Source organism: Alligator mississippiensis, chromosome 4, assembly GCF_030867095.1.
Source record: "Alligator mississippiensis isolate rAllMis1 chromosome 4, rAllMis1, whole genome shotgun sequence".
NCBI classification, from domain to species: Eukaryota; Metazoa; Chordata; order Crocodylia; family Alligatoridae; genus Alligator; species Alligator mississippiensis.
Window position 1 is genome coordinate 236,620,496 of NC_081827.1, and position 27,303 is coordinate 236,647,798.

The 27,303-nt window shown below is 43.8% G+C and overlaps 1 protein-coding gene across 2 annotated transcripts in view; it reads right to left on the reverse strand.

Moving 5' to 3' along the window:
- THSD7B (thrombospondin type 1 domain containing 7B) overlaps positions 1–27,303 on the reverse strand; it is a 680,297-nt gene that overhangs the window by 158,192 nt on the left and 494,802 nt on the right. For both annotated transcript variants that reach the window (XM_019480192.2, XM_019480191.2), the window contains exon 15: positions 18,863–19,041. In XM_019480192.2, coding sequence (XP_019335737.2) covers positions 18,863–19,041 — 179 coding nt within the window. The remainder of the gene's footprint in view (positions 1–18,862; positions 19,042–27,303) is intronic.

Below are 27,303 nucleotides of genomic sequence, written 5' to 3' on the forward strand. Positions count from 1 at the left end.
ATGTTTTGAAAACTTTAGCTTCAAGGTACAGTAAAAGCTGCATTATCTGGCACCTTACAAGCCAGCATGCTCTGTTAAACGGCATGCCAGCTTGTACGGCCCAGGGCATAGCAGCCTGCACGAGGCCTGCCTCCCTGCCCCTCAGGGCCCATGGAAGGGGCAGTGATGCGGCAGAAGCGGCGGCAGCCCAAACAAGCAAAGATGCCTGTTAGGGCCTCTCAGTTAACCAGCATATTTTGTTATCCGGCACCCCCCCATTTCCCGTGGGTGCCAGATAACAAAGCTTTTGCTGTACTACAAAAACCACAAAGCATTAATTTCTCTCAGATGCTTGCTTGGTTTAGAATTTGCAGTAAAGGACTTGGATAAGGAATGGATAAATGTTCACACCCAGTCTAGTATTATAAAAGCCTTAGTCCATCTGTCTGTCTGTCTGACCGTAATGCTTTATTCACACTCTAATTGGTTGTGTGAAACCAACTAGAGTGCAAGCCTTTGGACAGGAACTAGCGGCTGTGCCACCATGATGGTGGCAGAGGATATGAGGTGACAGCGGCAATGGATAGGGGGCAGGGAGGGTGCGAAGTCCCGGCTCTATCCTGAAGTGGCAGGGGGGAGATGGGGAGCGACCCCAGCCCCAGCCCCGACCCTGACCCAAATCAGCGGGGGTGTTGGGGAGGAAGGGAGTGTCCCCAGACTCAGTGGGGGGGCCAGACGCAGACCTCTGTCCCTGCACGCACCCTGCCCATCATTCTTGAGGGTCAATTTGCTAGTTATAGTATAAGCATATTACAACATTATCAAGAGCATATTTAAATATATATTTTGCATGTATGTTTGTGTGCATTACAAAAAGGAATTTTTTTAAATTTAATTTCAGATGACAATGAAAGGACACCTTATAGTTTATCTTTCTTGAATACATTCAATTTTTGGACAATTGCATTGACACTAATACTGAATGTAAAAAAAGATTAACCCTGTGTCTCAGACCCTTGTAATACCCCCTTATAAGTAAGAGCTAAGGTGAGGAAACACTGACATTTTAATTTTGAATATTCTTGGTTATGATCAAATCCAACTGCAATTTCATTGTTCATTGTTATTTTAACTATGTTATGCAATAATTTCCTTTTTGAATGAATGCTACTGTATGTTCTCCAGAATAGGGAGAAACTGGGCAGTAACTGTTACTGTGGAAACTTTGCAAAGAAGCACTAGGAAACTTTAAAAAGGAAGGAAAGAAAAAGACCAAATCTGATGCCAAAGAATAACTAAGGCATCAATCGTAGTGTGCTCCTTTGTTCCTAAAACAAAGACAAGCAAGAGTAAGTTCAGTCTCAGTGTTAGCCATTGTCATACTGATTTATGACACAGTCTGTGCTGGTCTTGCAACATGACATACCATCCACAAGAGATTTGGAACAAACCAAACTTCTTTCCTTTAAAAATACTGCCCAAACTAATTTAACTCCAGCTCCTGAGGTGGCCAGCTTGACCTCCTACTGCTGCCTTTCCATTTAGGAGCATTTCTGCAAAGCAGAAATAAAACAGTGACTAAACAATTTTAGTAGGTTTGTTGCTTTCTTACAGTTTTCTAGTAAATTATCATACAGATATGAGATTTTTCTTTCAAAAAGGCAACTCCAGATTTAAATCAGAAGGTGCCATTGCTACAATAGTTTCAATCCAATATACAGTGAATTGCACATAAAATGGCCTTTTATATTATAAAAATGGTTTGGACACTTTTATTAAAGAATTAATAGTGAATTGTCTAGATAAAGAATGCAACCTAGTCATTGGAGAAGAAGGCTGGCTCTTAGTGTCTCTGGGTTCTGTTTTAGGCTCTTCCACTGACTCCATGTTTTACACTGAGCTATGACAAGTCTATGCTTGTCTAATCATCTATAAAATGAGGCTAACAGATCCTATGGAGAAGATGAGTTTATTATGAGACTTAACTCGGGTTTGTAAAGCAATCTGAAATCCTCATATAAATAGCACTACAGTACTGGATATATACAAATAGGCAGTATTATAAAAATTAGGTTTCATAGTAGCTAGGGTCAGGAGGGACCTGAACAGATCATCTAGCCTGATGCCCTGCCACAGGCAGGAATGAATGCTGGGTTCACAAGACCCCAGACAGGTGATCATCCAACCTCCTTTTGAATTTGCCCAAGGTAGGGGCGAGGAACACTTCCCTGGGAAGTTGGTTCCAGATTTTGGCCACCCTAACTGTAAAATATTGCCTCCTGATCTCTAACCTAAACCTATTCTCCATCAGCTTATGACCATTGTTCCTTGTCACCCCAGGTGGTGCAGGGGAGAAAAGGGCTCTGCCTCTTTGCTCTTGCATGTTACACTTAGACCATACTAAATCTGAAACGCTAAGCATTGTTAAAGTTAGAATGTGTGTGTCTTGCCTGAATAGTTCTGACTTGCCCCTAGAAGGCTGGTAAGGAGGACACCTGGGCCCTATACTTGCTCTGGGTGGAGGGCAGGGGGGTGGGGGAGCACTGGAAGCAGTGCATCCTGGGATGCTGGAGGATTGCAAATTGCTAATTTTATCCTCATGCAGCAGACTGAAATTACCCTAACATGAACTAGGTACCATGGTCAAGTGTTAACCCTTACCTGAAGTGGCATAATTTTGCATGCTCAGAGAGCTGAATTAATTTGCTTTAATGTAGGTACACGTGTATTTTAAGTGCCCTTAGTATGCTCTAAGTGTAATGTGTAACTTCAATAGTGTAGTATGAAACAGTGAATACAATATCAGTAAAATGGATGGTTTCTTAGAAATTGCACATTATGACATTTTGCAAGGAACAAGTTTTTTGAGTTGCAGAATTTGCTCTATTAGAGGTTTTTGAGAAAAGTCTGGAGTGTCATATGTCTGGGATGACTAAGGAACAAGGAAATCTGCTTTTGTGCAATGAAGTTAGACTAGATTACCCTTGAAGTCCCCAAATGGACTTATGTAATGTCCCCAGTGAGCAGAAAACTTATAAGAGAAATGAAATCATGGTCCTAAGTAAAAAGACAACAGCCATGGATAAAATTTTGTATACCCTCTGGGGTGCCTTTATATTCTAGGGCTAGGTACAAACATTAAAAAGCCTGAGACAGAATGGGTCCAAGTTACACAGTTTTCTGTAAATGGTGTAATTTAGATGGCTAGCAAACAGAACATAAACTTGCCCTTTGGTGGGGGGAAGGGAGGCAAATTTTGACTGGTTTAAAAATGGAGGAACCCAGTCTTATGTGTACTGAACTTCTGTTATAGTTATAGACCAATTTCCAACCATTTATATCAGTAAAAGTGTAATGTCTGTAGGATAACTTTGCAGTCTTCTCGGAAACTGGAGACTGATGGAGTGGTACAAAATACTTAGTGTAGGCTTTTCACATTTTTTCAGGCAGGGATACAATATGCAGCCTTCAAAGGTCAGATTTTGTTTCCTTCTCAACTCACTGAGTGAGTGAGTGCACTGACAGAAAATATACAGTTTTAATTTTTTTAAGTGTTTTTCATTGGAGAAAAAAGGGTCTGCAAAAAGCAGGATTTTCTAGTGTTTTTTGCCACTGAGAATATTTTCCCACACATCTCTAGGATAACAAAACACATAGCATTTTCAATATATTGTAGAAAAAGGTACTAATATTGGGGGAAGTACAATCTGTACTGTAATTCCTCCTTTTTATTTTGAAAGTATGCGGAAATCATTCTATTTTTCTATAGGAAAAATTGAAGATACAGGGATGATTTAGATGTCTGAAAATGAGTTTGATATGAAGAAAATGAGTGAAAATACAAAAGGCAGAACTAGAGGCAAAACTCAAAAACAAATGAGCAAATACCTGTCTCCTTCCACAGGAAAGCAAAGCTAGAAGTCACAGCTATATTTTCTCCCAGCTAAACAATATTCTCCTTGTTCCAGCCTACATAATCATGGTTTTTCTTCTACTGATCAGTAGTAAACCACCAACAATATATACTACATGTAAACTAAGCATGTAAATGACCTAGAAAAGTCAATGTTGCTGATATAATAGCTTATGACAGGGTCCATTATTTGACTTTAAACTTAAAGTATATGTACTTAAATAAACATTAAAATATTACAAAATTCAAGTAATAATAGTCTTGTCATTTTTCCTTAAAAGGTAAATAATCTCGCTAGACATAAATTTTAGAACAATCAATACAGCAATGATACCAAGAATCATGACTCTTTAAAATAAGATGCATTTTCTTGTAGTGATCTCCCTGTGGCAGGGCACTGGTTGTGCTGCCACTTCGAGGGCCTGGAGCTGGCAGCTGCCAGGTGCTTGATGAGGGCAGCCATTTTGGATCTGGGGCTGCCCATATAAACAGGGCAGTTCTGCTGCTGGAGGCCAGGCAACAACATTGCCTGGCTGGAGGGCTGATGTTATCATCTGGAGGTAAGGGAGGAGCTGTAGGGGATGGTAAGGAGGCTCCTGGTCCTGAGCATGACCTAAAACTTCACCCTGCTGGGAGTGGGTGCCCTGGTGGGGCTCCCAGTGGCGCGGGAGCCCCCAGGAAATGCCAGGCCAGTTACTACCCTGGTGGAAGGTGGGTCAGGGTGCCTTAACCCCTAGCCCCCACAACTGGGTGGGTTACCCTTTTGTTGGAAGGTTAGGAAAGTGGACCGCATGGCGAAAGAATAAGGGCCATAGACTCAGGCTTGTCTGAATTTCCCCTGACTGGTCCATGCTGGGGCCAGGACTGGAAGGGTCGAAGGGCCGAGGGCCCGCCACGAGGAACGCCCAAGAGCTGAGTGCCTGGGGTTCTGACTGGCCTGGAGGTGAGCCAGGGCTAGAGAGCTGAAGGTCCTGGTGAGAGGATCACACCCGGAAGGGGAAGCGGTTCAGGGAGCTATGCTGCCCAGTATGAAGGTGGATGAGACCGCCTGATGAGAGGATTCTAGGTTGGGGTTCAATCAGGAGGATTCTGGGGCCCAGTGTGGGCCGATTATGATGAAAACAGCTAGATGCCATCTGCGAGGCTTGGACTGCGGTGTAGGGGAGGAATGGAGCTGCAGATAGCGCCCCCTGGCATCAGGGCACAAAATGAGCAGCTTCCCACTTAATTAACATCTATTGATTAATTATACCAACAAGGTGTGGTGGGCGAGAACACGGGCGGTTAGCCCAGGAACAGGTGGACGCGCCACGGTTAGATCGGCCCCGAGCAGCCCCCTGTTACACTCCCAAACCTATAAAATATGAGGCAGCAATAGCCCCTCCTCCCCTATAACTCATATTTAACTTTCCATCACTTAGGATTATATATTAAATATCTTAGTAATTGCATGCTGTATAAGTGCATTTAAATAAGGACAATAAAGAGTAAAATATAAAGGCTATACATCTTTTAATATTCACCAGGCAGGAAAAAAACCCTGCCAACTAACCCCATAATCCAATCAGCTGTTTGGAAACAATTTTATGTGGAAATAAAAGCTATGCAGTTTTACATACCATGCCCACTTAGCGTTGGCGTATTTCTGTGGTGTATTTAATATCAGCCCAAAATTACTGATCGCAACTGGAGTTCTAACACTAAAGGGATGCTTCAGAGTATATACATATGTGTTAAAATACTAGTTGTTAAGATGCTGCATTTTTTTAATTTGATTTTAAGGGGTACACATGTGTAAATTAAGGGATAACGTAAACAAAGCAAATAAAATGATTAAGTTGGAATCTCTCTCTCACCATTTTTTCTTTGTTCTTTTAAATCAATGACTTCTTAAAAATAGCACAAAGTTACAGCAGAAATCAAGGATTCATTCTAGTGTATCGCTGGTTCACAGCTGGCTCCATGAATGAAAGGCAGAGACAGAAGGACTTGTATTAACTCTAAACTGGGTTCTCAGGTCCATTCAAGAATTAATTTATTATGAAGAAAGGCTCCAACCTTGGTATCCAGAAATGACTATAGAGCAGGAAGGTAGTTTGAAATAATGGCAAAGACTAATGTCTGGTACCATGAGATGATTAGTGTTTTCACTTAAGTGTAAAGCATCCTCAGCACTTACTGAATTGTGTGGTAGCTAATAACTTAAGGTGGCAAATAATGCCTCTTAATTCAGGCTCTCAATCCTCTTTCTGTTATGTCAAGATTTTCCAAAGATTTCAATGGTAAACACGAGCCTATCAAAGAGAAGTAAGGAGATGATGCCACATTTGTATAAAGCCGGGTCTGTACTACTATTTGGTAATGCAGCTTGGTATGTGAGCAAAATACTCCATGTAAGCTCAACTTCTACAGGAAACAGACTGCTTAGACCGTTTCAACCTTTTAAACTGCTCTAGAAGCTGCCTCCTCCCCACGGGGTGCTGTGGTAGTGTTTGCGTACTGACGAATAGCCTGACGGGAACACTACACCCAATTTTGGTCTCTTTGCTTTAAAATGATGCTGAAAGAAATGGAAAGCATTCAGCATTCACACGATCCGGTATGAGGTTTGGAAAATGCTCCTTACCCCTTGTTAGAGAATCAAGACGTTCATTTAACTTAATAAAGAGATATTTAAGAGACAAATTGATTAAAATCCATTACGTACCTATGCAGGTTATTTACAGCCCTACTAAGGGTTTAGTTTTGTTTTTAAACTACTAAGTTAAGGTACTATAGGATCTAAAGGGAGAAGAACTGGCTAGAAAAATAGAGCTCTAAAAGTAACTGTGAATGAGGAATCATCCTGGACTGTCAGGACATATTACTATGCAATATCTTTATCAATACTTCGAAGTATAACAGAAACTCAGCTGATAAAAGCTGCAGATGACAAAAAACGGCGAGTTACAACAGCATTATAAATAGCAGTATGGTTAGGCCTACAGAGACCTGGATCTCTTGGAAAACAGGACTAACCTGAACATGCATGTTAATATACCTAAAGGCAAATGTTTTATCTACTGAGGTGGTTAACTGAGATGTAGGTCAGATTAGGGACTGCAGAAAGGTGCTCAAAAGAAGTTTGATGAAACTGCTTTTTGCCAGAAATTGTAACTTGTTAAAACCAAAAGATGTGTCAAGTTAAATGAAGTTATTATGGAAACAAGGTAGGACCCTGATAGAAAATGGCCGGATTTCCTTTCAGCTCATCTACCAGTTTCCTTACTAAGCCACCTGCCTCCAAGGACCATTGCTCTGCGAGGGGCTGGACAGTCTACCAGGTAGGTTTCTTCAGAGCTTGAGCAAGTACAGCTTTTAGATTCCCTAACTCTGGACTAACTGACAGGCAAACTGTCTTGTAGCCTGTCCTGACATCAATGCTTTAAAAATAATTTTGAAAACTGGGGGTGGGGGGTAGGTACAAGAATGATTCAAGGTCTGGAAACCCTGTTTTGGACTTAAGAAGCTCCGTCTATTTACTTTATTGAAATGAAATAACTTGGTCCCAATATTTGGGGAGCAGATTTCTAATAGAAGAGAGCCCTTTAATTTAGCAAAGTATAACGCACTCCATTGACTGAGAACTGAAGCTAGACAAAACTAGAGGATGGAAATAAGATATGCCTCTTTTAACAGGGTAATCAATCACTGGCACAACTTTAGGAAGGCTTTCTTACTTAATTGCGAGATTTCCGCTGTTCATGAGTACCCAGCACTGATCACCCTAGGTGTGTTTCTAAAATGTAAATTCGTGCTTACCACATGTTACTTGACTTGATGCAGGATGTAAGGAGCACAATTCTATAGTCAGCGTTACAGCTATAATACGGGCAATATGATCCTGTGATATTCAGTTGGGAAAACATAATTCTACTTTGGGAATACACATGCCCCTAAGAGGGAAAACTAATCTCATGCCATCTTGGACATGCCTACAATCCAAAAGAAAAATGGAGTGCTTATTGAAGCTCTAATGATGTCAACACTTCTCATTTGTAAACCTAATTCAACATATAGAGAAGTCAGTGGAAATATTTCTTGTGAATTCAAGGGGCTTTTGTTCAGGCCTCATTTGCCTCGATAAGTAGGCGAAAGATTTCATCACATTTATATTATTAGCTTTTGCAGCTCTCTGTAAGAAGCATATGCAAGTAAATCCCACAGAGTAAGTCATTCTTAACTTTTGACCATGTTTTCCCTTTAATACCATTTGAAATTAGCAAATCAAATATAGCTAGAGGACAATCAACACTTCATAGAATTAAGAGGTTTTTATAGTAAATTACAATTTCTTCAGGGGAAAATCAGTATTTTTTCTGATACTGTCAGACTCAAAGCAACCCTCAGAAAATTTTAGCGCTTAGTTTTCATTTGTTTTTTGCCTAGAAAAAAAAAATAGAGCAATTTTCTTTTGTTGCAAAGAATTCAGAAAGACTACAATAGGCCAGAACGTTTTTAACACTATGGATTCCTGCTTGAAATCTCTGGATTTATCTTTTGAATTATGTTTGCACAGCAAACAGTGGTAACACTGCATGGCAGCCTGTGGCACCACTGAAAGCATCTCAAGGTAACTCGGGGTGCTATGGCACCCTGACTGAGAATCACTGACTTCAAGCATGGACATATTTGCACTGATGGAATTTACGGTGGTTTTGCACGTCACTGTAAATTACACTGGGATCCTACACTGGGTGGCTGCATGCAGTGGGTGGCTTTTATAACACCTTGTCATTAGGTGAGGGAGGGAGCAGGTTATGTAGGCTGTTTGTCCTAAATGAGCAGCTCTCCCAGAATAAATTATAGACTCATGACACTTACCCTGATATCATTTTATCTGATTTCTTCCTAAGATAATTCTAGACTGGATTTAAGTAAGTGATCAGTGTTGGGCTGCATAATATGTGCCCATTTCTTTTTTAAACCAGTGGAAATGGCAAATTACATTGATGTAAATGCATTGTGCGCCCATGCACTTACTGTGGGATTGCATTTTGCTTCTTTGGTGATCTGTCTGATTTATGAGAGAAAGCACTGAGTTATGGATGATACTCTACTAGGCATCTACTTAAATTGGGCTGGCTGCTGATTATTTTCAGGTAGCCATTGCCCAACCAGTAGCCTAAATAAAAGCAGCTTCACACCTCATTAAAGTGATGTTTGACAAGATCCATGGCAGAAATGTGCTTTGCTTTGTGGACTCTTCCCACTCATCCGGATCTTAAGTGCAGCAGCCAGCCTCACTGTACTGCATGCACTGTCTCTTCACATCCTACCAGTCTCCTGTGTTGTGTTGTCCAGTGATTGTGCTAATCAGCATCCTGACTGACTCAATCACTGAGGCTGGCTTAGAGTCCTTGGACTTTCCCTGGGGCCCTTGTGCTGCAGGGGAAGGCCTCCCCCACTTTGCTTTGCTCCCTGCTTGTGCTACTCACCTCCAGTACCCTTTTTCCCCTCTTTCCCACCTCCCCCAGGTGATTTTGTGCCAATTTCAGTCGGGAAGGGCATTTGCCTGATCTTCAGGAAAAGCAGGGGATTGTCTGCTTTCCCTGAAAAACACGAAAACAAGATTTATGTACATCCCTACAGGTTACTGCAGCAGGCCTCAGCATATGATCTACAAACTACTGGTGGTTCACAAGGCCATGGCCACTGGGCTACAACTGCCCTGCAGATTTTACCCCCACCTTTTTCAATTCAAAGTTTGATGATAAGGGTGCATGGTGCTATATGAAATACAAAAATCTAGAACTCTTGGTTCAGAAATTATAACTTGTATTAGACCAACTACAAATCACAAAAAAGTCTTTCTGCAAGTTTTCAGGCTCAAATGTCCTTCATCAGGCTCTGGGAAAATTAAATATGGTAAAAAGTTCCCATATGTAGGAAATAAACTTCATTTTTGCACAGAGGGAGCTGAAGCTGGAAATCTATCACTCTGGGTCCATGAGAGTGTCTTTGTGAGTTGTTCTGAGTTGCTCTTTGTTGTGTAGATCAAGTAGGATTCCTTCCCTGGAGGTGTCAGGTGGCAAGCAGGGTGGTGCTCCATGACGTAGTTTGAGGCTTGACACTGGTTAGTTGGTCCAAAAAGTTGAGGAACCATTAACTTAAAGCATTTCCATGCTATTTTTTTTAGTTTCTAATGCTTCTATTATTATGCTAATGAAGAGAGCAGCCTGGCTAAATAGTGATCTCTTCAATGAGTTAAAATTAAATAAGGAATCTTGTAACAGGCTTTGTCTTTAAGGTGGTTCTTGTACCCTCACGTGGCCACCCCAAGTCTGTTCTGCCCTCCAGTTACCTCCCAAGATACTGTCATGTCCTTGCCTGCCATAACTTGCTGTTAATTAGTAAGAGGTCCTCAAGCTACCAGAGTGAAATCTTAGGGACTGCACTTTGCTTGGCTCATCACTGAGCTAGTTCTGCCTGTCCTGGTCCGTGACCAATTCCAATGTGAAGCAGGGCGTCTCTATAACCAATTGGCCTCTGTTGGCCCCCTTATTCCTCTGGGCCTCCTTCGATACATCTTGGCTCATGGGCCCTCATGTCACCTACTCGGTTTCTGCAGGGCGTTGGTCAGCCCACCAATTAGCCCACCAGGGATGGATGGCATGACAATTACATAAGAAACCCAGCACCTTTTACCATGCACTCCTTCGTGGTTGTAGCAACCTCAATGCCCCTTACACGGGCAACCTTAGGGGCTGCAATCATCCCAGTGCCCCATTGCTAAGCAGCCATACTGGTCTGCTTGCACCCATAAGCCACCCTATTTCTCACAGCAAAAAAGCAAACAAAACTATCACCAGGGTTGCCATTCCTAAGGCTCTCCCCCTTTTCTCTGTAAATTGGAGTTGCCTTCACTAAACCCCTACCCTTTCTTACTGGTTATTAGTTGCCAGCTTCACCCTCTGACCTACTCACTATACTGTCTCTCACTTCTAATAACTTCTTCCCCACGGGCTGTCATGATTAGGCTTACAGCACTTAGCATTGAGCTCCTTTCACACTGTGTCCTAGACCAAAGTATGCCTCCAACCAAGGAGCCAGGCTCAGATAGGTCCTAGCTTGCACCTTCCAGTCATCTGACCTTTCCCTCTTACAATCAGGTCTAGATGCTACTCATTAGTATAATCACCTGCTCTGAACTTTGCTTGGCTGGCTGCAAACCACAACTTGCTCCAAGTCAACTGTCTGCCACTTTTGCAGCTGTATAATGCTGAACTCTCTCCACTTAAGTTACAGGCCCTTGTTACAATCCTACCAAAAGTGGCAATGTGGTCATACTACTAGGGAAAAGTAAGAGTATCACAGGAACATGCAAGGAGAAAATGAGGAAAGCTAAGGCACTATTTCAGATGCAACTGGCAAGGGACTCTACAAGTATATCATAAAGAAGAGAGAGACGAAAGAAAGCGTAGGTCCTTTATGGAATGCAGAAGGCAATCTAGGAACAGATGATGCAGAGAAGGCTGAACTATTTAATCCATCTTTTGCTTCAGCCTTTGCAAATAAAGTTGGCTAGCAGATGATGAGTTCAGCTGGGAGGAAAGATAGGGAAGAATGCAGGAAGGTGTAGAGTAATGGAAGAACAGGTTAGAGATTACTTACAGAAGTAGACCTTTTCAAATTAGATGGGATACACCCTAGAGTACTGAAGAAATTATCTGAGGTAATTTCAGAGCCACTGGATATCATCTTTGACAACTTGTGGAGGTTGGGTAAGGTCCCCACTGACTGGAAATGGGCAAATACAATGTCCATCTTTAAGAAACAGAAGGAGGAACATCTGGGGAATAAGAGACCAGTCAGTCTGACCTCAATACCTGAAAAAATTATGGAGCAGGTCATCAAAGAATCTATTTTGAAGCACCTGTAGGAGAACAAGGTGATCAGGAACAGAAAGCATGGATTTACCAAGAGAAAGTCACGCCTGAACAACTTCCACTGCTTTCCAAAATCAACCTATGAACCACAGAGAACAGGACTCTAGAAAGAAGCGGAAACTGACACATCCCTTTCCAGCACAGGGACTGAAAAGCTGTGGAGATCTTGGGAGACCCTTAGCACACCCACCCACAAGCCCCACACCAGCTCCTGACAAACCCCCTACTCCAAATTAGCCTGCAAACACTTGAGCGCAGGGAGATGGAATTGGCAAGCTGCTTTCCACTACAGGGGTTGAAAAGCCATGGAGATCTTCCCAGCTCCCTTAAGAAACACAAGCAGGTAAACACACAGCCCCTCCATGCCTTACCACTCCCCACCCCTCCATCTGGCAGGAACTCTCCACTCCCACATCTATCCCAAATAAGCCTGGGATCTTGGCAAGTGGCATCCATTTCCTGTCATGGGGTCCAAGTGGCCCCTCCTCCCCCCCAACCCCACCCCCTCACATATATATTCATTTGTACATCCCCAGTCAGGGAACTACCGCACAGATTTTGTAAAATGTAAGTATGTTCTTTGTTCAAGTCAATCTGTCTTTTTTTAATTCTCTTTTTTTTGAGAGCAGGGAGCAGAAATTGCAATTGTGGGCCATAGCTTCTTCCTCTTTCTTGCCCATCAGCCAAAGGGCAAAACCCTGGGCACTAAGAGAATTGATGGTCTGGGTACTCTACTACCCCCTTGTGGCATTTTGGCAGCAGTGTAATCCCTAAAAAGCAACAGTTCTACTTAAAACCGTTAGTAGTGTATGGATGGACACTTCCATTACGGAAAAATGTGAACCAGTTCCTAAACAGTGACATTCTTCGAATGGGTTAAAAGTTGTGTCAGTCTGCACCCTAAGATGCAGGGCAAGACCTGATATCTGATATTTTCTCTCTTTTTTTCTTGTTTATTCCTATATCTCTGTCTGTATCTCAAAATATGGTTAATGATTTCTTGTGCTTGGTCTTATTTTTCTTTAATAAATCTTTTCTTTATCCTTTATAACGCACTTATTTTCAGTGATAAATGTGATGCTAGAGTATATGGCCTTACAGCCAGGCTTCTGCAAAGGAATAGGGGAATCTTTTCTGAGCACATGCCCGGACAAGGGTGTAATTCTTCTAGCTGGTGTAATCCGCTTTGCTAAGAGTTGGCCAGACCTGCGAGACAAAGGTGAAGCTGAGACACCAGAGGTCAGGGAGGTGACCTTGGGAGAATCTCAGTCCATTCTCAGCGATCAAGTAGCAAATGGCAGAGAGGGGCTTGGGGCAGAAAGGAAACACTAAAGGTGTGAGGAAACCATGGAAGTGTCTCTCACAGGCACACCCACCCATTCAGTGGTTCAATTAGGACAGTCCAAAGTCCTGCACATAGGACAAAACAATCCCATGCACTGGTACAGGCTGGGGACTGACTGGCTAAGTAGCATCTCTGCAGAAAAGGCAAGTGGACAATAAGCTGAATATGAGCTAACAGTGTACCCTTGTTGCAAAGAAGGCTAACAGTTTACTGGGCTGCATTGGTAGGAGTGTTGCCAAAAGATCCAGGGAAGTGATTATTCCCCTCTATTCAGCACTGGTGAAGCCACATCTGGAGTAGTGTATCCAGTTTTGGGCCCCTGTTACAGAAAGGGTGCGGACAAATTGGAGAGAGTCCAGCAGAGGGCAAAAAAATGGTGAGGGGACTGAAGCACATGACTTCTGAGGAGAGGCTGAGGGAACTGGGCTTATTTAGTCTAGGGAAGAGAAGACTGAGAGGGGATTTAATAGCAGCCTTCAATTACCGGAAGTAGGTTTGGAAGAGGGTGGAGCTGGACTGTTCTCAGTGGTGGCAGATGACGGAACAAGGAGCAACAGTTTTTCAAACTGTAGCAAGGGAAGTTTAGGTTCGATATTAGGGAAAATTCTCTTACCAGGAGGGTAGTAAAACACTGGAACAGGTTATCTGGAATGCTTGTGGAATATCCATCCTTGGAGGTTTTTAAGACCTGGCTAGACAAAGCCCTGGCTGGGTGATATAGTTTGGGGCGGTCCTGCTTTGAGCAGGGGGTTGGACTAGATGACCTCCTGAGGTCCCTTCTAACCCCAGTTTTCTATGATTCTATGATATCCATGGTTGGGGGAGCTGGGGTGTCACACTGTGACCTTGACTTTGGCAAGGCTTTTGACATTGTCTCCCATAATACTTTCTTTAATAATAACAGACTAGATGAAAGTAATGTAATATGCAAGTGGTTGGATCATCATACTCAATGAGTAGTCATCAATAACTTCATGTCTAGTTGAGAGAAGGTATCAAGTAGGGCTCTCCATGGATTTGTCCTGGGTCCAATATTGTCTAACATCTTTGTTAATGGTTTGGAGAATGGGATTGAGAGCATGCTTAGCAAATTTGTGCATGACACCAAGTTGGGTAAAGTTGCAGGCATTACAGAGTGTAGGATCCAGAATGATGTGGATAGACTGGAAAAACTGTCCAAAATCAATCAGGTTAAATCCAACAAGGACAAATGCAAAGTCTTGCACTTGGGATGGAATAACTGCATGCAAAAATGAAGCCTGGGGAATGACTGGCTAGGCTGCAAGACTTCAAAGAAGGAACTGGGGCTCACAGTGGATCAGAAGCTGAATGTGTGTGTTCTTGTTGCAAAATAAATAAATAAATAAAATTCAACAGCATACTTAATTTTATTAACAGAGATGTCTCCTGCAAAGCAAGGGAAGTGAATCTGCCACTTTGTTTAGCATTGGGGAGGTCTCACCTGGAGCCCTGTATCCAGTTTTGGGCTCCCTGCTTCAAGAAAGACATGGACACATTAGAATGAGTCCAATAGAGAATGACAACAAAGATTAGAGATCTTGGAAATATGACTTATGAGGCTGGAAGGACTAGGATTGTTTAGTTTGGCAAACAGAAAACTGAGGGAACATTCAGTAACAGTCTTCACATACCTGAAGAGTGGCTATAAAACAGATGAAGATAGACTATTCTCTATGACTGAAGGAACAGGACAAGGAAGAATGGCCTCAAGCTGCAGCAGAACAAGAACTTTCTGACTATGAGGGTGGCTAAGCACTGGAACAGGTGACCTCGGGAAGTCTCAGAATCCTCTCCTTGGAAAGTTTCAAAAGTAGTTTAGAAGTACACCTGACTCACATGGTTCACTCAGGAATAATTCGTCCTTGAGCAGGCAGTATGGATTCATGGGTTCCCAAACTCTGACAGATTACGCACCACCAATTTAAAATGATACAACCTTAAGTACTACCAGCAAATTTTGTCATATAAAGTAATTATAATAGATATGTTAATGTGTTCCACTGACAGGTTGTCTGCGTACCACTGGTGGTACCCATGCCACAGACTGGGAACTGCTGGAGATAATCTGATCTCATGAGGTTTCTGCCAGCACTTTCCCCATGATTCTGCGCATTTCAGTGTATACAAAGAAACAAAAACATTTAAAAAGTCTTCTATATCTAGAAACAGAACAGAATAAACTCTGAATAAAACTTAGCAAATTCTAAATCTAGGCTTTCCAAATAGGCCCTATGGCACATAGAACATGAATACTGTAAACACTTGCAATTTAATGACTCATTCTTCTAGTTGCATGACCCATAGGGCATTGTACAAAGCTCTACTCAAACATAATTATTGCAAAAGCCTGAAAAAATATGCCTACGTAAGTGTTTTGCCCCTTTGTCAATTAATTTTGACAGAATATATCCACTGAGCTGAGAGAAAGGAAAAACTTCAAATAATATTTTATCCATTTGAGTCAGAGTATACGTGTGTAGAATATAGTTAGGAAAACACAAAGTTTGTTTCCACATATAATATTATTTAAAAATTTGCTTGTAAATTTCTTAAACTTCTTTTGGGTAACAATTTAGTGATAATATTTTTTTTCCTAGCAGATTACAGATATTGAACACATGGGCTAGGGACAGACATTCAAAAAGCCAGAGCCTGACTTGATTCCATCTTTGCAGGTTAGTCTAACCTGCCTAGATTGAACCAATTTGCAAGTGAATAGACATTCATTGTTAACTCTAGAAATGCAGGCACATGCCTGCAGCGGCTCAGGCCAGAAGCCAGGGGGCTGCTAGAGTAACCCTCAGCTGAAGGAAAGCTGTGCTGGGGGGGTATGGCCAGCTCCTGCTATAACCTGGAGTGAACTGGCCAGGAAGGGGGTTTAATTTCCCCCTCCACATCCCACCAGCACGGACCCAAGCCAGGGATCTGCCGGGCACTCCCCTTTTGCTGCTGCAGTGGCGGGGGTGCAGCCAGATGCCGGGGGCATGGCCTCCTGAGGCAAAGGGGGCAGGGAGTGGGCTTATACCTCCAGACCGCCACTGCTGATCACTCCCTGCAAAGGGCAAGAGATGGGATAAGCCCCCTCCTACCCTCTTTGCCAGCTGCCAGAGAGAGGGGGGAATAACGCCTCTCCCTACTCCCTTGTGTAAGGGCCCCTGCCAGCCAGCCTCTAGCCACAGCCCCACCCCTGGAGCAGCAAGGGGGCTGCTAGTAAATATATATATTATTTGTGTTCATGGAGCAAAAAGAGCTCAAGAAAAAATGCAAAATTATTTTTCTGTCTTAGAAAATAACTAAAATTTTATTATCAAATTCGGTTTTTGGGAGTGTGATCCATACATTCCTGTGTGAGTTACTGTACTGAATGCAAGGTTTGACCCAAAGAGAGATTCTAAAGGTGTTACTCAGAGGGTTAAAATAAAGACAATGAAATCCTGTAAATCTAATTTTTTGTGAAAATGCATTTTAGTTTTTAAAAGTCAAATTTTGATCTTATAAGCACAGAATGAGTAAAAAAGGAATGTGATGGTCCCAGTTACGCAGCTAGATGGGATGTACTTGGATTGGCCAGGGGTCACCTTGTTGTTTGTTTGTGCATAGAAGAGTGGTCTGTGACTGGAGTGTAAATGGAACGGCTAAACAAATAAGGATAGGCACTAGATAGAAAGGAAGAGTTCTCAGTCACATGCACAATAGCCTAGTACAGTGGCTGGCAAACTTTTCAAGCTACAGGCTGGAAGAATGCAGCTTCAGTCTGATGTGAACCAGGTTGTTTCTGTGGCACTTCAGCATCAGAGGACTTTTTCTATACCCAAGCCAGGGCCAGGCAGCTGAGAGCTGAGCCTATGCTATGGCTGCTTCTCTCAGCCCTGCTGCTCTCCAGTTGGGGTGCAGGTATAGCATCCAACTGTGTGGACCTAGGCCAGGGCTGGGCAGCTGGAAGCTGCATCCCCACTGTTGCCACTTCTGTGCCACATCTGGGAGGTGGCAGAGGAAAGGAGTAGTGGGGAGGGAAGAAGGGAAGGAGAAGGGTCAACAGTATGGAGGCAGCTTCCAGCTGAACAGCTACAGCAGGACTCCCCACCAGCTGGAATCTATGCCCATACTGTTGCCAGGGAGAGGGTAGGGGGCAGGGAAAAGCAGCAGCAAAGGCACCTGGAAGGCAGTTGCCTTGTCCCACCACAGCCCCTCAATGCTTAGCCCTGGTGCAGCTGCAGGCATAGGCAAAGCCCTTGGGTTCTGCAGACTGGATCCAGTGGTTCCAGGAGCCAGATCTGGCCCATGGGACACATGTTGTCACTCCATGCTCTAGTGGGTTTGAAGTTGCTTGTAGAGCCTGCACTTGAAAAGGGATATGGATTTGGTTTATTGTTTTCCCAACATGCACTGGCTGGCTGTTCAATGTACGTGCATGCTGTATAAAATAACCAAACCCTTATGAGTCAGGCCACTGAGCGTTATTCCAGTCCAGACTTTTCATGCAGTTCTGCTCCCAGATGTTTTGAAATATACAGAGTTCAATCACTGGATTGTAATTCATTATAAACATAATGGGCTCAAGATTGTGACATTCAAAAAAATGATTTCAATTACAGTGAATCAAAGGACAGCAAACCACTTCTTATGGGAGGTATGTGTTAATCTTGCTTTGTGTTCAGATGACGGCTTTGCAAAGCAAAATGGAATACAGGTGAAAATTTACAATTATCTGACATGAAAGTAATGGAGCACCTGCACCAATACTGAATTACCATGTTAGGTGTCTAATTAGAAACAAACAAATTAAGAAAAATTAAGAAAATAAATTAAGTATATGTTTTGATATCAGCTTTAATAGAAAATTCGCTTTTAATTACCACATGATCTAAATAATTAGTTTTCCATGTGAAAGTGTTTCATTTTGTATTAATGTAAATCTGTATTAGCACATATTCCTGAAAATTGTCTTGTAATTGTTTTATAGTAACTTAAAAAAATTCCAGTAGGTTGCAGAACCCAAACCAGTAAGATCACTAACAAGATCATCTTTTGAAATACCTAAGATCATTTAAAGAATACCACGTTTTTTAAATTACCACAGCAGAGGTGCTTAAAATGTTAAACCTTACGGCATAAAAGCTCCTTGATAATATTTTGGATTTTTCTTAGATGCACATCAAAAGAAATTTGAGAACCTTCAGTAATTATTTTTAAAGGGAAGCCAGAAGCTCTGTTGATAAACTGAGTCAGTGGTGCCCAACCTTCCAATCCTGCGACCAGCTGAGTGGTGTAGGTTTGGTCCACAGGCCAGATGAGGTCTGGGATCCATTCCAGTGTGCAAGGCTGAAACCTGAACCAGTACATGGGGCTGGCTCTGTTAGGGCCTGATCTGGTGTGTGGGGCCAGGTTGGCTACAATCTGATCCAGTGCAGGAGGGCAGGGCAGCCAGGGCCCAATCCAATATATGCAAGTCACTCCAGCACATAGCTCCAGCCCTGCATACCAAATTAGGTCGCATCCCCATTTGCCACCAAATGCTGGACCCATTAGGAGACCCCCCCTGGTGGTGGCGTAACTCTGTAGGCTGGAGGTCAAGCACCACAGAGCTCAGTAGTTGAGAACAGTACTTTTTTCATGCTTCATAGAGCATACTAATCAAAGCAAAAATACTTAATATTCTGTTGGCTACTTGCTCACCTGATTCTTGAGATCCAATTTCGGACATGGACGACCTCCATTATAAGGCTTTTCTTTCAGCCACTTTGACCTTATTTTCATCCCAGTTCCACAAGATGAACTGCAGGGGGCCCAGCTAGACCAGTCACTTAGCTTGCAATCAAACGGACAAGGCACTATACAAGCTTCTTCAATGTAACCTAAAAACAAAAATTCAGGGAAAATACTTTAGTTGACCAACAAGATATGAGTTGTTGACCCCTAATTTCTCAGCAAAATCTACATAATGCTTTCAAAGCTATCGAACAGATATATATCACGGAGAGAATTAAGTCCACGGATGTGAAACAATGCATGCTGAAGGTGCTTTTCTTGACAATGAAGCTCATTTAGTCTCTGCCTTTTGGCTAAGATCAAGTGTGAGCTAGGACTCATTAAAAAATTCAACAGTCTCATGGTGGACCCAATAAACTTAAATAACATTAAAGGGATACAGATTTACACTTAAAAGAAGTACAGGCAACCCTTGCCATTCATGGGGGATATGAGGATGTATCCCCCGCGAATGGCGGAATCTGCAAATAAGACACTGCGTTCATGAATGCAACGCCCCCAGCAGCTGGAGGGGCGTGGGGCACAGCGGTGATGGCAGGAGCCCAGCAGCAGCAAGCTCCCGAGGAGCTCCTGTAAGTGCATAAAGTGTATTTAAAATGTGAATATCTGAAACCACGAATGCCGAACCCGCGAATAGCGAGGGTTTCCTGTAACTGTTTGAAACTGTACCAGCCACTAGGCAGCAATTATGTATCCTTACAGGAAACCCTAGCACAAATCAGTTAGCTCTGGTGCACTGTGTAAACATCTTGGGCATTTTTGCATGTGCTATGGGATGTGGCACTGGGCGCTTTAGCTGCACTAATTAAAAGTGCCTGCATGTCACATGTATTAGCATCCCTGTGTGTTCCCCTGCTGAAAAAATGGTGACATGGTGCTTTAAACTAAAGCTCATTGAAGGTGTTTTATTTCAAAGTGTACCACTGCCATTTTTTCAGCGGAGGTGCGCTGGGACACTGATGCACATGACGTGGAAGGCTGCCAGAGTATGTCAGTTTCCATGCTCCAGGAGACTGTATTAATCAAGTCTGCTCTGATGCACTGGATTTCCAGCATGTCGGAGTCGGCTCTGCACATGTGTATATGTGACGGGGGCACACTCGAGGCCAGATCACAAGTCAGCCTGCCCACCTACCTAGGGCAGTCTGCCTTAACTCATGTGCCACGACTTGAATGTTATTATGATATAATAAGCAGGAGGCTGCCCTTACATTACTCTGATGCCAGGGGACGCTATCTACAGCTCCATACCTCCCCTACACCATTGCCCATGCCTCGCAGATGGCATCCAGATTGTGATTGCTCCCCGGTCTGAGGCTGGGGCAAATTCAGTCCAACACTGGACTCCATTTACACACACACTCACTCTGCTCCCGCTTTCACAGGGGCCTCTAACATACCGCCCATTTCTGGGCCACACTCCCCTGCCCTTGCTCCCCTTGAGCAGCCCCTTTGGGCTTCACTACTTCCGCCTCAGTGGGAGACATGCAGCCCTTCAGTTCCCTGAAGGTCCACTATTCTATGTGACCTCGCCTTATGCCAAATACCAGGCTGACTCTGCCCTGGGCCCCTCACCAGACCTCTTGACTCTGTTCTCACTCATAGGGGTTGGCCCATGTACTGTCCTTCAGGCTGCTCTCGCAGCCCTACTCAGTACCCCCCTGGTTCAGCCCTTCAAGCCCCCTTCAGAAGCCCTACTCTACACCCCCACACATGCAGTCCTTTAAGTGCCCCTTTTTGCACCCTACTCTGTGCAGGCCCTCACCATAACTCTTCCCAACAACACTGCCCCCTCCAGGACCTCTGTGACCTTTTGTCCCTGCTGGGCTCAGGTGCCTATTAATGGGTGAGCTTGACCCCACTGATCCCACAGCTCTCACAACTACTCACCAGATGGTGGGGGCCAGGTTTAAGGTGCCCATAGTCATGGCTAGGACCAGGAGCCTCCAAACCATCCCCATAGCTCCTGCCCTTACCTCCAAGATGTTCCTGAGCCATAGCTCAGCCTACTGATGTTTCTCTCTCGGCCACTGGCAGCAAACTGCTGCCTCACCCTATATAAAGTGGGTCTTAAAATGGCCACCTGCCAGATGTCTGCCTCTAGTCCATAAAGTGGCAAGCACCCAAAGGTGCGCGGCCACAGTATAGGAGCCCCTTAAATCTAAATTTACATTGTGTTATCTGCTTTTGGTCACTGGGGTGGAACTAGTTGCCTATATGTGTTCTTGCTTATTATACTACAAAGTACATTCTCCCTGAAGTTTTATTCAATTATTTTCATGTCTCTGGATGTTATTTTGGTTTAAACAAAAAGAGATTTTTTAGGTATGGAGCCATAAAGGGTATAACTGGCCACAATAGCACCTCATTGGCTACTAGGATCAGGCAACATCACAGAAGGGTCATACCCTGGGAAACAGCCAAAAATATGCACCTGGAAAATTTGTTGCAAGCAGCTGACTATGACTATACTCTATCTTTGAGCCCGTTCATTTTCCATATTCTCACTTTTCCATTGAGATTTTCAGTCCATCTAAGTTCTCTGCACATTATTTGCACAATAAAGTGCTGATCTGCTTATTCTAGTGATTATACTACTGCTTCGTTAATTTCATGTGATACTCCTGGCAGGACTTCCTAGCCAATAACTGATACCAGAATTACCATTTCCCCTTCCAGGTACAAATCGTTGGCTCTGGACAGGAAGAGGACTTCAGTTTTGTAGTTGCAAAAAGGTGCATTAAAGAGGTCCTTGTACCCGCTGGCATTATGGACACAGATAGGCACTTATCCCAAAGCTTACTTTATTAAATTTAACAAGATAATCCTCTTATCTGTCAAATGTGTACCTCATGGAACTTGTATGACAGCATCTGAAAACCTACAGTGCAAGACAAAATCCACATGACAGAATCAATGCCTACCATCCTGCATTTTTTTAATGAAAAGCTGAATGGTCAAAAGTCAAGAAGCAGCTAGTGACATATTGCTGCATAAGCACTGTGTTGATGTGAGAGAAACAGCATATACAGAGAGAAAACAGACTTACTGTAAAGTGCAATTGTTTCTATTTTACATCAATGTGATACTGAAGTAGTAAAGCAAGTTCTCTGCTTGAAGAAGGAAGACAGTTGCGTACCATTACTTAGTTATGGAGGAAATGACTTGACAGCCTGTGGCTCATCCTGGGCTGATCCACCCACCTCACTACGTCTGACCACCTTCCAGGCTCCAAGTACTTCCCTGGGGCACCTCACGTCTGGCTGACCCCCTTCCTGGAACACACCCACCAGCCTGGGGGTATAGCTGCCACCACCCAGGGACAGGCTTGATCCTGGCACTGTTCCCCCTGGGAAGCACAGGCCTAGTAGCCCTCGACGGTACTTGACTCACTTCAAGAACTTGGGGTGCTTCTCTCAGTCAGAAGCACAAGTAGTGGTCTCCCTTATGTGCGGGCTGGGAGCGGTCCAAGGCCCTCGGGGGCGCGCGGCGGGCTGTGGCCAGCAGCCCTGGCACGCGGGTCGGGGAATGCAGGCTGGCGGACTAGAATTAGGCATGGACGCGTAGCGGTTGATTAAAGATTATTTTACTTACACCGTAGATGGTCGCGGTGCAGGCAGGAAAACTTGCTTGAGTTGCAGTTACAGATAGGAAAGAAGAAGAGCAGACAAGAGTTCTAAACTCGCGAACTCTAGCCCAATCCGGCCGAAGGCTCTAAAACCATGAGCCCATCATGTCAACCGAAGAAAACAACTCGAAGAAGAGCTCTGGATACACTCACACGAAGTTTGCTAGGCTCCGTGGAACTTGCGCGCAGGGAAGGGGTTCATCGAGGGATCGTTCGGCGACGGGGAGAGGCCAGAGGCTGATCAGACCCCTATAGCCTTCTTAAGGTACACGCTGGGTCCGTTAGGCTCCACAGCGCTTAGAGTTCTTCACGAGACATGAAGTCCTCCTCCTCCATGAGATGGTTGTGGAGTCCTCCCTGTGGGGTTCTCCTTGGAGTTCTCCAACTTGGGCAGAAACCGCTCAAGCCTCTTATACGGCTAGCAAGCCAATCGCTAGCCGCCACCTGGGAATAATTTAGAACTGGCCAATAGTGTGACACAAATTTGCATGCAGGTGGCAAGAACTCCTTTGCACCGGGGTTTTCTCTTTGCAACTGAGAAATGCACCCTGCAAAGAAAGCTCCTCATGGCGGGAAATAATTTAGCAGTGCCGAAGCACATACAAAATCATACCCTTGGGTTATGACACCTTAGTCAGCCGAACCAAGGGGACTCCTAGGCATAATCTAGACCCACTCCCAATAAGTCTCCCATGCTAGGTACAAAAGAGAACTTTATTGGTTACAAGGTGTAGGGTTGGAATAGGGTACAGAGTTGAGTAGTATCAGAGAAATCCCATAAAGCAAACAGGGTGGCTGGGGTAGCATCTGAGTTACTGCAAGCTATATATCTAGTTAGATCTCAGGTAGCTTACTCACAAGTATCATCCAGAGGCAGTTGGAGATTCCCTCTGGAGGCAGGCAGTCCATTGATCATGAGTTGAGAGAGAGCATGTTTCACATGGTCCAGCTCTTCTCTCTCTCTAAGTTTTCATCATGGCTACTGCCCCTCCTCCTGGGCAGTCCTTAACTTATATAGCCCTTATGACCTCGTTTACCTGGTCCAATGGATGCCAGCACCTGTTGGCTACCAGCTAACCAATTTGAAATGCATCACTGGTTGCCGGGCAGACTGGCAGAGTCTCTAGAAAAACTAGGGAGCCCAAGCCCCTCACCCAGGTATGTGATGCCAGTCACATAGACAAGAGGGAGCAGGTTTCCCCCCTCCCTCAGGGAGGTATCCAACTCAGGTTACCAAAAGAGATAGGATAAAGTGTGTACTCTCTGCAGGACCCATACTAACCAAATTATCACAGAGCAGAGTTTTTGGAGAGAAACAAAGGTGGCCTTCTGCCACACAGCCGTCATAAGATATGTTAAACTGTTGATGTATAAATCATTTAAAAAGCTCCTGAGCAGGGACCTGAATGCTGGACTACACCTTAGGGGTGAATGTGGGTAGGTCCTGAATGGAGTTAGGTAACTCATTTGTCCTAGAGGTAGGTGCTTATTTCTGGAAAGAGATGGGAACAAAGTGGTACCTTTCTCTACAAAGCTTCTCCTAGACAGCTCTGTGCTGTGAATCTCACTTTGTGGTGCCAAACTGTCTCCATAATTTGTGTATGGAGTTTAGGTCCCTAAATCAGAGCTATTGGTTGTATTCCAGAAGCCAGACATTGCAATCCTTTTGTAGATCTAGACTTCTGTTACTTGCTAAGGGTTATGTGGAAAGTTTATTGTGAAAGAGTATTGAACAGTGCACTCCTAGGCTAGCAATCAAACCACTAATCCATCTTCCTTCAGAAAATGGAAAACAGCTTCCAAAAAAAATTTCATGGAATGTTTTTTCCTTCTTTCTTACTAAAATTTTTGTTCTGACAGGAATTTTTCAGTCAGTTCTTATCTGACCAAGATTGCTAAATAATACCCTGAAAACCCTCTCCCTCGAGCTGATTATGCCTCTATCATGAGGGACTTCCCAAGGTGAGTCATAGTAGTGAAGACGACCAGAAATTGGCTCTCCGTAAAGTCCATCAACAATGCTTCTGAATAATCTGGATAAATCACTGCCAAACCATGGATGATTCACCCTCCCCAGTGGCAGAGACAACTGACTTCTTCCTGTTCAAGGAGATTATACTAAATCTTAAACTTTGATTTTAAAGTGACAGCATGTTGGATACTTCACTGGACCTCCAAAGGATTGCAACCTTGACATGGGTTGTGTGCTACGAATGACTTCAAGAGCAAAACTGTCTCAAGTTTTCTACTCCAGGCAGCGTTACCCATGCCAGCAAGAATGAGAGTAAGGTTTCCAGACTAATAACGATCCAAAAATAAAAATAAAGGTCCTCAATGGTGGAGCAAGAAGATGAAGAAAAGGCTGCAAAGTAGGGGTGTGAGAAATGGTCTGTGTTCAATTTGGATTCGGCCTGAATCAGGGACAGTGATTCAATTAGTTAATTTGGATCACTATCCTGATTCGATTCAGCCAAATCCAAATCTGAAGATTTGATGCTGATTTGGACAATCAGTGATTCAGCCAGACACAGCTTTAAATGTTTTTTCTACATACCTCGAGGTACCAGGCATGACTCATGAATACTGAAGTGTTGGGGCAGATGGAGCATCCCACAGGAGCACAGGGGGGCCCCTGCATGCTTGAAGTGGAGTGGAAGTACTTCTGGTCCACTTCTGGGTCTGCCACCGATCGCACGGGGGGGGGGGCCCTGAATCCCTCCAGCTTGGTGATTGGCCATGGAGGGACCCCAGGTGCTCCCCCAGATCCAGGAAGCACCAATCACCCAGCCGGGGAGGCCTGGGGGGGGGGGTCACCGCACACTCCATTGTGGACCCAGAAGCGGACAAGAAGTGCTTCTGGTCCATTTCTGGGTCTGCTGCCAAGCATGCTGGGAAGCCCCCCATGCTCCTGCGGGATGCTCCATCTGCCTCACCATCACAGTGTTCATGAGCCCCCTGGTACCTTGAGGTACGTAGAAAAAACATTCAAAGCTGTGTCCGTCTGAATCACTGAATCTTTCCAAATCTCTCAGAATCGATTTGGAGGGTTCTGATTCGATTCGGAGAGATTAAAGGGTCTCCTGATTCAATTCAGATTTGGAGATCTGGCCACCGAATTGGGCCGAATGTCCACCAAATTGAATCAGGGACTGAAGCTTTGCAGAGCCCTACTAACTGCACAAAACACTAGCACCTGACTGACAAATCATAGTGTGTGCCTGGGACTGTCACAATGTCCTTATTGCCAGGGCTATGACTGGTGCAGAAAGCTGCTGAACAGATCATCATTCTGTAAGTTTTATGTTACTTTATATTGCTCCAAAGTGATGTAAAAAAAAGAAGAAACCAAAGAAGAGATGCAATACTGAGTACTTGAAAGGCCCTGCTAAAAATGAACATGTCCAGCAGTGCCTCAGTGAAAAATTCTCTGATCTCTCTGATGATCTTGACACCTCTCATCACTGGGAGGACCTCAAAACAGGCATCCAGGAGGTATGCAAAAAATCTCTATAGACATCTCCACAAAGAAACATCAGGACTGGTTAAGTGAGAATGATAGGGAAATTTAAGCTCTTATCAACTGAAAAAACAGGCCCTTCAGACCTTGGCAGAATGATGTAAACTCCAAACAGATGCAAGATATATACTGCTGCATTAAAGCTGAGATGCAGAGGAAAATTTGAGCGTAAAAATAAGTGGTGGGAGGACCACAAGCAAAAGAGATTCAAAAGTTTGAGACAGCTAAAACATGCCTAGTTTCTTTAGCACAACCAAAGCTATCTATGGGCCAAACACAGGAGCCATCCCTCTGAGGTCCAAGAACAGCACAACACCCTTTAAAGACAGATCAACCATCAACACACAGTGGAAGGAACACTTTCAAGAATTCTTGAACTGAGATTCTGATGTTGAAGGCAATATAATCAAAGTAATTCCATAACACCCCATTAAGAACTACCCAGCAGGTCCACCAACTTATCAAGAGGCCTTGAAAAAAGCTATTAAGCAAATGAAGAGCAAAGCATATGGTCCTGATGGAATACCAGTTGAAATGTATACACAAGTGAACAAAACATGTGCATGTGGCACCAGCTCCATTGAATAGGACATTTCATATGGATGCCTGACAACCAGCCCCCAAAACAGGTCCTATACCTCCAAACTTACTGATGGTCACTGCTCTAGAGGTGGGCAAAAGAAGAATTTCAAGGACACGTTGATGGCCACTCTAAAATATGCAGTATTAACATCAGTACCTGGGAGACTTCAGCACTGAATTGTTCCCAGTGATGCCATGATATACAACAAAGCATAGATCATTTCAAGCAAACTTGCCTCACTATGGAGGCCAATAGACAGGAGAGAAATAGGGAAAGATCTGTCACCTGACATTATCAAGATCTACTCCTTCCTCCTAGAACTATTAGCCATGTTGGCAGTCAAACATGTGGTTCTCAGACTGGCCTCCTCAGTCATCTAAGGACTCGGCAATGACTCCCCTGCTTACTGTAAGACTGTTTTCCTCATGTTGAGGGACTACCAATGGCTTCATTGGATTTTTCACCAAAGTCATTTTTAAGGAACCACAGTCCTAGAGATTTTCAAATGTTTCACCCACAGCAAATGTCCTTCTGTTTTAAATATGATCAGTACCTAAGTTAGCTTTACACAGGAGAGTCCAAAAGTGCTAGAAATATGAATTTAGTATCACTTCCTTCAA